Source organism: Corvus moneduloides, chromosome 25, assembly GCF_009650955.1.
Source record: "Corvus moneduloides isolate bCorMon1 chromosome 25, bCorMon1.pri, whole genome shotgun sequence".
In the NCBI taxonomy this organism is placed as follows: domain Eukaryota; kingdom Metazoa; phylum Chordata; class Aves; order Passeriformes; family Corvidae; genus Corvus; species Corvus moneduloides.
Window position 1 is genome coordinate 3,792,496 of NC_045500.1, and position 10,276 is coordinate 3,802,771.

Here is a 10,276-nt window from a genome sequence, read left to right on the forward strand (position 1 = left end):
GCCCATGGACTGGTGTGAATATGAACCAGCTCCAAATCTGGGTTAGCTGGAGATTTCTTTGAATGGAGCCTGGGAGAACTGGCTCATCCCTGGCTAATACATTGTGATTTGACACTTACTGGTGCTTGGCAGCTCCTCTCCAGAGGAAATATTGATTGTGAGGCAAAAATCCAATATAACTGTACAACGAAGGAGCAGGACATCATTGACACCACTTAGAGCCTGCAGCTCTGGAGAGCCCTTTGTCTCGAGTGGATGGCAAATGTTAATTAAGGTGCCCTCTCTGGCACCAGAGCCTCGATGTATTGTCTCAGGCTACATTTTCCTGCCTGTAAAATGGGAATGGCACTTATCTGGGAGTGGCTGCTCCTCACAGAGCCGTTCTCAAGCAGCTGTGGATTTACCCATCAATCCAACTTGCTGTAACTATGGGTAACCACCAGGAAAAAGGGATTTTGGAGGCAACGCTGGGATCAGGGCCTGGCTCCTTCCTCTGCGGCCTCTCCCCATCCTCCCCTCTAGAGGCTCTTTCTGGCTCTATTTAGTGTCAGCTCCTGGAGCAGGAAGGATGTTTACCTTTCCTCCAGGGCTGTGGTACATAAAAATCAGGTTTCTGCTCCCTGGGGCCATGGAGGGGAAAAATGATCCCAGGGGTTTCATCTCAGCATCAACTCAGGGCCTGAAATTTGCATCACGAAACTGCAAATCGCTCTCGGTAAAATGGGGAACAGCTTAGAAGAAAAACAGCACCACCTCATCCATTTCAGGTCTTCCCAGTGCCATCTAATGCCTGCTTGGGTGGAAATGTTTGGGACATCTCGGTCTCAGCCGTTCCAGCACGTGCTCAGGGGCTTGGATGAATTAGGCCATTAATGGGATGAGTCGTGAAAGAACGTGCTGGGTTTCATTAAGCAGAGGGGAAAGAAAATAGTCATTTTTACAAATCAGGAGATGAGAAAACCTCCCTGAAACACCCCCAGCTCTACACTGGCAAATTATGTCACAGTCAGCAGCCCCAGATGATTAATTGTGCACAGTCATGAAGAGCGGAGCACCACTTCATGAAAGGGTGAAAAGTGGCACTTGCCTTGCGTTTGATAACGGCAGGGGGTGACGGGTGTGAGTGCAGCACCGTTAAAACCCTTTTCCATGCCAGGCTGTGGGTGTCTCTCAGAGTTCCCAGTCTTTGGGTCTAGCACAGAGGGAAGAGATCCCAAGGTTTGCTCAGCCACATCCTTCCCAGCAGCATTCCCAGGGGGTTCTCCTGCTGACAGGGACTGGCCTGCGAGGTGCTGGCAATGCCAGAATTCAGCCTCAAGGGCACAGATTTGGTGTCTGGGGAAAGCAGAGACATCAAACACACCTCCTCTCCCTCATTCCAGGCTCAGTTTATAATTACTGGTTTACTGTTTAAATTTTATTCAGGTCCTGAGCATACCTGAAGGATATTGTCACACCTGCACGTGCAACTGCGTTCTTTTGGGAATCTCTGTGAGAAATGGGAATTCTGAGGCTTCCCAGGGAATGGAGGAGCCCTCCTGCTCCCCAGGTGTGTGAGGCTGGTGTCTCTTAGCTCTGTACGAGTTGTGGGTGTTCAGGAGTACCTCAAGCAGCACTTTTGGCTGCTGGGACCTGCTAAACTTTAGGAGAAATTTTAGGAGAGTGGATTTGAAGGGTCAGCACCTTATGAACACGGACAAGAGGTCCAGGCTGTCTCAAGCACTGCTCATGCAGGCTGGCAGCTGCTTTGTCACGGTGACTTCAGCAATTCCTTCAATTTCTCACTGGGTTTTTTTTCCCCTCCACTTTGCTGCTGTCCAGACTCAGCCTCTGTGCACAGCCAGGCAGCTCAGAGCGAGGTGGGGACAGAAAAACGCCCAGGACTCTCCTCTTTGGGTGCTTATAGAGGGGGTGAGCAAGACCCAGAGTGGCAGTGCAGCCCATTGTGGAGCACAAAGGCTGCAGAGAGTCCCAGTGCTGGAATCCAAAACGCTGTCAGCTGCTGAACTCCAGCTCCTTTGATGACTCTGCTTGTTGAGGATAATTAGACTGGTGCAGCACAGACACACACACGGATGTCTCTATTCTTCGTGCAATTGCACAGCACATGCTGTGAATCCACGATGAGCTCTTAGTTAAAACCCAGGGCAGCGTTTTCAACTGTGAGCAGGATTTGGGAGTCCAAATTCTCTTTCAAAAGTGACTTAAAACCACCAAAGTGTCCTCAGGAGGCAGCAGGGTTAGCACTCGATATTTAAAAGCACCACATTTTTAGGGGTTTTTTTTAGAATTTTTTTTCTCATCATCTTTCAAAGAATGGAATTCCCCCCTGACTTCTGCCAGTCTCGAGGGCTTGCAGCATCCTCTGAGCACAGGCTGCTGCATAGCAAAGTGGCAGCAAAAATCCAGGGATGAACTTCCAGAGGGCTTCACAAGAGGCAGAATCCTACAGGAAACAGCCCAACACGCTGCCACCGCCACCAAGGGGGAAGGAGAATCAGCATTTAATGCCAACAAGGCTCCATTCAAACATGCTGGGTATCCGAAATCCTGAGCTCCTCCAGCGACTCTTTGTCTTGAGAATCTCATCAGTAAATTTAAACTGGCTCCTGACAGTGGTGTCAGGTCTGGAGATAGGTGTGAAGAGAAAGAAGAAGGGACAGAAGAGATAACACCGATATCTGTATCCCTGGAAGCTGATAGGAAGCTTGAAAGGGAATTGCATCCTAAGGATCAGGTTTTTAACTGCTTGGGGCTTTGACACAGAAGGCACAGAGCAATTTTTCAGCTCCCTCAGTGACATATGAGGTCTGGGTTGCACTTTCTGAGCTCCTCTCCTTCCTAGAGCACAGGGTAGGATCAAGTTCAGGACCTTGGCTCCAAGACAAGAAAATCATCAGAGGGACGGAAGCCCAAGGAAATGCTTTCTTGTCACCATGTAATTTTAATACCAAAACAAACCAAGCACTCAGGGACCAGGAAACTCTCTGACATCTCTGTCAGCGTTTGCCAAAGTCAGATAGCCTTGAAAACCCCATCTCAGCAATCCAGGGAATGCTGGCTGCTGGCTGACCCGGGACCTCCCTGCACGCGGTGATGCTGCTTAAACACTCAAATACGAGATCCCGGTGAAGTGTGGGGTGTGCAGGCACTAGAAAGGGGTTTGCTGTTTGTTTTCCTCCCTGAACACACACACGAGCTTGTTCTCTGGGCCAGCAAGTCCCACAGGGACTCGCTGACCTTGGCTGAGCAATCTTTGTGCAAGGGTGCTCTGTCCTTAAACTCTTTCCTCGATGTTTGTGGCAGAAGCATTTTCTTCGTGGATATCAGCCCTGAATATCTGATTGTTCCACATCTGCCAGCCAGCAGATTTGATTAATGGCAGTTCTCTGTCCAGCATCCTGAACCACTGAGGTAACACCAGCACTGCTGCTGCCATTATCATTTTACAGTGTGATCTTATCACGACTCCTTTGCCTCTGATAAGAGATCTCCCTCCCCCTGAAAATGTTGTAACCTGCCATGGAAATAGCTGTTGTACTTAGACCAGATCTAAATCTTGTCATGAATGGACTGAAACTCCACAGATTTAGGCGCAAATATCAGCCTAACTACAGATCTGGTATCTAAGCTTCTCTGTGCCTCAGTTTTCAGAATATACAGTGGAAATAAAGAGCCCTCTGTGCTTTATCGCTTTGGGTCTTTAAAGTAAGGAACATGGAGATCCCCCCACCCCAAACACACTGGAGCCGCCGGCACAGAACAACCCGAATCCTGCAGGAATCATCTCAGTCCCCCAGCAGAAATCTGCAGTAAAGGCAATGGAAAAACATTAAAAATCCACGTGCAGAGCAGCCACGGGGCTGAGTCCCAAATGGATGTTTCTGAAGGCTTTCTCCAGAGCACCTTCCTGGCAGCTGCTGCCTCATCTCACTGTCCCTGTCCCACCGCAGACCTGTTGGATCCCCTCCAGCACAGATGGAGAGAACTGTTCCGAGGCCTCAGAGCTGACCCAGGAATTGCAATACACAAACCAGAGCAGTTCATTGCTCAGACTGTTCCAACCTCATCCCCTAAACCCCAGCGTGGGCAGAGCTGAGTGCAGGGAACCAGTGGCTTTTGCGAGTGACCTCCCACAGGAGCACCTCCAGCCACTTCTGCCCCGGCCACCATTTGGAAACAGGTCACAGACTCTTCCCAGGAAGCTCCTGCTCACAAATGTCCTTGGGCAGCACTGGAAATGGAAGAATTGTCTTAGATGGTTTCTCTGCCACACAATCCACGGCTCTATCCAAGCCCCAGACTCGCTGTCTTGAGCGATCAGCACAGACAGAGCATTGGGGGAAGCTTTTCCCTTAGCTCTTGTGCCTACAACACCTGCATTTTCTATTCAAGAGTTCAAGATTTCTTCCAGTGCTGCTAAACTTGGAAATCACTTCCAAAGGAGCCTCCCAAGCTGCTGCTTCCACCAACATTTCTGTCCATCGGTTTCTTCCCTCCGTATGGGGTTTCCCTCCACACCCTGGCCCTGCACGAGTCACTGTGAATCAGGAAAACCCCTCAAATGCTTGGGCTCAAGTGGAGCTTGGGTCTGATTTTGGGCTGGGTCTTTGTAATAGGATGAATTTCAGCCAGGAGTATTTGCAGAAAACAAACACCCTGAAGGCAAGGCCGTGCAGGAAGGGAAACCACTTTGAAATCCAAAGATTATGAGCAGCACTTTGCTTCCATGCAGTAATTCCCCAAATCCAGCTCCAGCCCTAGAGGAAGGAGAGACTCCCAGCCTTGCTGTGCTGAAATCCTGCGATGTTGCTAAGTCTGTTACTAAGCAAAACATGTCTTAGCAGGCTAAAAACCCTTTCAAAAGGCCAGAGAAGCCTTTACTGTTTGTAAACTTGATCTGAGCTTCATTTCTTTGACGATAATGAAACCCTGAATACTTCTAAATTCTCATCGTTTCTGAGAAGGCAAATCTGAGTCAGACTGGTTTTATTCAGGTCCAGGGGAATTAACTCCTCTTCAGGCCAGGAACACAGAGTTAAACCCTTTTCCAGGCCCAGATGAGGGGAAGGAACATCCATTTAGTTTTGGAAAGCTTTGCCACCTGTGTCGTCTCTCCTGCTTATCAGAGACAGCACAGTGACAGAAAAAGCACAATATCTCTAATTTAAGTGGTCTGGTTACGGGCAGTGATTTACCCAGCCTGAGTAATGGCAGGACCAGGGAATTATCTTCATTTTCTTAGGCCTGGATCTCTTCTGAAACAGCAGCTCAGAGCTGTGGCTTGAATTCAGAGTTGTATGCAGCAACTGAAACATTTGAAATTTTATACATTTACATATTCATGCACAAATGTGAACGCAGAATTAAAACACAGAAAGCAGGATTAGTTCTTTTTCCTCATGGTATAATTTGAACTTTCTGGTTTTGCGGATGTTCTGGAGGAGTTTAAAGGCTGACATGAAACTTTTAAAACTTGCAGATTCTGGAGCTGCATTGATTTCTGCACCATGCAGGATAAATAAATTTCAACAATTTAAGTTTGGTCAAAGGTCATGTTCCATCCTGACTGAAACTGCAATCCATCACTAATTTTTTTTTTAATCTTAGCCTTTTATAGACACATTATGGATTTTTTTAAATTGCTTCTACATGCATAAGAGTTGTAAGTGATCCCCTGTAAATTACTTTGTGCTTTTTCTTCTCTCTACTCTCAGGGATATACAGGGATTAAACACAACAGGGAGAGGTGCTGGCAAGCAGACTGGATGAGAATTAGGTGCCAACCGCTGATGGGAAATTCCTAACAAGATGATAAATAATATTTTGGGGCAACTGGGAAATAATATTTGTATGAAAACTCTTTCTGGAGGAATCCTCTTGTTGCGTTTGGGGCATTGAAGCACTGGGGGTCTGGTTTGGCCTTTGTGTGAACAAGGGTGAAGTGTTTTTCTTGGTGCCCAAATTGCAAAATAGGAATTGTAACATCACCTTTGCCTTCCTTCCTTGCTTAAACCAGAGACTCCTTGGGATAGGGACAGCCTGTGGGACCAGACAGTGCGTAATCCAACGGGCTAATTGCAAAATAAAATAATAATGGCTGTGTGCTGGCAAAACCCAGCAAGGCAGAACAGCAGCTCATGGGGCTGCTTCAAAGGGATGACACACAGCAGCGGTCGGAGCAGGTGCCACGCTCAGGCAAAAGCTCCCAAAGGTGCTTTGAACATCACCCTGTGATTTAGAGGAGCCCTGAACTGGAGCTGGTGCTGGGAAGAAGGAAAACAGACAGCCCTGTGCCAAAAAATTCTTCAGAGGGGGGAACAGGGAGAACGCCCAAGGTCTCGGTCTGGGCTGGGGGACGTCAGCGCAGCCCCACTGATTTCAGTACCTGGGCTCAAGGCAGCTCAGTTCAGAAAGCACTTTGGTTCAGAACTTAGTCCAGAAAGGAAGGACATGTTCTTTGGTGGGCCCTTTGTCCCCAGTCCCCCATAAATCACCTGCAGGATGGACAAGTAAAGGCTCACTTAATAACATACGATCCACGGCAGTTTTGCACTCCCTACCTGACATCCTCTCTTGGTTCCAGCCTGGCTCAGCCCATTTCCTCCCCTCAACTCACCTAGTCTGCATTAACCGTTCAGAAACACTTGGAAATCGCATTTAACCTTTTACCTTTGATTATTTTAACATACACAGGGTAAAGCTAGAAGTCAGGCAATGTAAGTTCTCCCCAGGATCTCACTCCTGGTTCAATACCACACCTGAAAATTCTGATTCCAGCTCACCCCTGTGTCTGTGACCCTGCCCAACCTGCTCCTCTCTGTCCCCTGCCCCAAACGGTTCCCCCTGGCTCTCCCAAAAAGCCAGGAGGCCGCTGCTGCCAGCAGCGATGGTGTTTTGTGACATGCCTGACAGACTTGTCTGACAACTTGGAGGTTTGTTTTGCATAAGCCACCCAAGCAGATGGTCACCACTTTTAAGTACCAGCCTGGCTCGTGTTCGTGTGCACAGAACTGAAATCCCATTTCACCGAATTCCGTCTCCTGCTGCAGCTGCGGCTTTGGGGCAGTAAACACAGGTGGGAGAGTTTTGGGGGAAAACTCACAAGGGCTTTGAGGCTACTTCTCCACACCATCTCTGGTAGGGAGATGATGTTTTTACCTCCCCGGCATCTTCATATTCTCTTTCCCACTTACAGAGAAATAAGCTCTGAGTTAAAAAGCATTTTCTGGACCTTTAGGGAATGTCCTTTTGCCATGCACTCCTTTCTCTCAAGCTCCCAAACCCGTGTTCTATTCCACATCCTACCCTTGGTGGCACTGCTTGGATTTTATTGGGTTTATTTCTGTTTTGCTTCCTGGCTGGATTTTAATGATCAATTATTGGTAGCATTTCCAGCTGGCTGGAACAGGGGCACTCACTGCTCCTCCAGATGGGATGAGGGGTCCCTCTCCCAGCAGAGAGCTGAGCTGTCACACAGGCTTACCTTGAACTCAGTATCAACACATCTGCCTGGCTGGATTTCCAATAACTACTTTTTGCACTTAGGGATATTTTACCCTTTTTCTGGCTTGCTCCCTGTGTTTAACCTCCTCTGCTCTGCACGGTGAAGCTCTGAGTGCATTTTAACAACTGTCAGTGCTTTCCTGGGCAGGAATGTGACCCATAGACACAGTTCCTGCATCAGGTAAGAGCAGGGCTGCCTGGCAGCCTTGATGGCACTGTTGTGCAGGTAAGAACCACTTTCATTCATAGGATTAAGCTGGTTTTTTATTCCAGCTCCACTGAAAGATGCACATCTTTTCCTCCAACCGAGCAGAGCATGAAGTCACCGCTCTGCTCTGCTCTTCATTTGCATTCGCTGTACCTAAAAGCTGTGTGCTGATCTCAGGAGACAACTGACAGCCACAAGGAGTGCAAAGCAGCACCGTGGAAAACAAAAATAAGATTTCCTGCATGTGCTGGTGGATCCATGCAATCCCATGAATCCACAAGGAACATATGTCCTTAAACTGCATGTGCCTGTCTCTATATTCATAAAAAAGCCCCCTGTGACAAGATAGGCTGCAAAACCCCGGAGTTCTGATTGGTATCAACAACAACCAGAAAACTTGAGCAGATCACGGAACCATCCCGATCCCCCCCGGTTTCATTTGCATCCTAAAGCGAGCAGTCGCACTTCAGGAGTCACTGTTCCATCACTAAGTTGTCATTAGTTTGCTGCCTGATTAATTTAAAGCGTAAGCACAGGCAAGGAGATTACACCAGGGCATAAATTGGACAAGGAAAAACCGAACCACTTCGGGCTACGTATGGAAATCTACTTCTGTTGTTCCGTTGCTTTTAGGGTGATTTGTACACGGATTAAAGAAAATCTCCCGGCTGTCCGAGCTACAGCAATTTCAGCCTGGGTTGCAAAAACTGCCTCCCTGGCGATCTCCAACTTCCCGGCGATTCGGGCGGGCTGCAGGGACGGGACCGGGTGTGCCCGGGGCTCCCGCCTGGCCGCGGTGGCCACCGAAGGATGAGACCCGAGCATCCCGCGGGTCCTGCAGCATCCGGGAGCGCATCCCCCGCTGCCAGATGAGCATTCCCAGCTGTCCGGGCCGTTCCGAGAAGGCATCCTCGGGCCGTATATCCCCCGCAGTCCCGGAGAGCATCGCCCCGCTGCCCCGGCAGCGCATCCCCCCGGCTCTGGGGGGGATTCCCTGCTGCCCTGGCTGCTCCGAGAAGGCAGGAGCGTGTCCCCTCGCAGCCGGGGAAGCACTGCCCGCTGCCGGGAGAGCATCCCCCGCTGTCCGGGCCGCTCCGGCAGAGCACCCCCCCCGCTCCGGGAGTGCATCCCCCTTCTCCGGCAGCGCATCCTTCTCTCCGGCAGAACATCCTCCCTCTCCAGGAGCGCATCCCCCCGTTCCGGCACAGCATCCTCCCTCTCCGTGAGCTCATCCCCCCGTTCCAGAAGTGCATCCCCCCGCTCCGGCAGAGCTTCCCCCCGCTCCGGCAGCGCATCCCCGCCGCTTCCCGGGCTGGATCCCCGGCTCCCCGACGCTCCCTCCCCGCGTCCGGCCCCGCTCCGGTCCGGAGCAGCGGAGCCGAGCGGCGCCCGCCGTTTCTCTCTCTATCCTCCGTAAAGCGAAAAGAAAGGAGGGGGGAAAAACCCCTGCGGGGCAGAGACTTACGCCCGTGCTTTGGGGAAGCCCATGGAGAGCAGGATCTCCAGCGACGAGCCATGTTTGATGGTCCCGGCGCGGTGCTGGCGGTTCCGCCGGGGGATGACTTTGCTGTACAGCTCCTCTCTGGCAGCCATGGCGAGCGCGGCGGGCTGGGCCATCAGCGCGCAGCCATCGCCGCCCGCGCAGGGCCATGCACGCCGCGGGCTCGGGGACAGCGCCGGGGGGTGGCCACACGGCTCCCCGGCCCCGAGCGACACCGCCCACACGTGCGCGCCCCGCGCCCGCCCCCGGCAGCGCCCGCGGAGCGACGCGGGGAGCGCAGCCGGGATGCTCCCGCCCCGCGGAGGGAGGGAGGGAGGGACACGGGTGGGTGGGTGGGTGCGCGGGAGCGGGCAGGAGAAAAGGAAGGTTTCCTTTAATTAACAAAAAAAAAAAAAAAAAAAAAAAAAAAAAAAAAAAAAAAAAAAAAGAAAAAGAAGGAAAAAAAAAGGGGGAAAAGGGAAAGGAGAAAGGGAAAAGAGAAAGGGAAAAGAAAGCACGTGCACGCGCGGTTATTTAGGGTTTTTTTATTTATTTATTTATTTGGTCCGTTTTGCATTTCTTACAATTATTATAATTGTTATGTTTATTTTTTTATTTGTTAATATTTTTCTTTTGCCTTTATCATAATTCCTGTACTATTTATTTAATTATTTATTCTTTCCTTTTTTTTTTTTGTCGTTAGTTTTTTCCTTTATTATAATGGTTATATTTATTTGTTTGTTCATTTATGTATTTATATATATACATCTAAAAATTCTGGCTCTTTCTTTCTTTCTTTCTTTCTTTCTTTCTTTCTTTCTTTCCCTCTTTCCCTCTTTCCCTCTTTCCCTCTTTCTTTCTTTCTTTCCCTCTTTCCCTCTTTCTTTCCCTCTTTCCCTCTTTTCCTCTTTCTTTCTTTCCCTCTTTCCCTCTTTCTCTCTTTCCCTCTTTCCCTCTTTCTATCATTTTTGTAGGAAATCCTCTCTGTGATCCCAACCAAACTTCACAAAGAGCAAAGAGGGGAGCTCAGGACCCTCCAGGTCTCCCTCTGCCCCGTAGTGTCACAGAATGGTTTGGGTTGG

At 49.7% G+C, this 10,276-nt stretch overlaps 1 protein-coding gene across 2 annotated transcripts in view; it reads right to left on the minus strand.

The window, feature by feature from the left end:
* The window catches only part of UBASH3B (ubiquitin associated and SH3 domain containing B), a 58,899-nt gene extending 49,463 nt beyond the window's left edge, over window positions 1–9,436 (minus strand). The window contains exon 1 of one of the 2 annotated variants that reach the window (XM_032133722.1): window positions 9,180–9,436. In XM_032133722.1, coding sequence (XP_031989613.1) covers window positions 9,180–9,331 — 152 coding nt within the window. In that variant the 5' untranslated portion in view covers window positions 9,332–9,436. The remainder of the gene's footprint in view (window positions 1–9,179) is intronic. The other variant, XM_032133724.1, reaches the window with a different exon arrangement.
* Window positions 9,437–10,276: the final 840 nt, after the last annotated feature.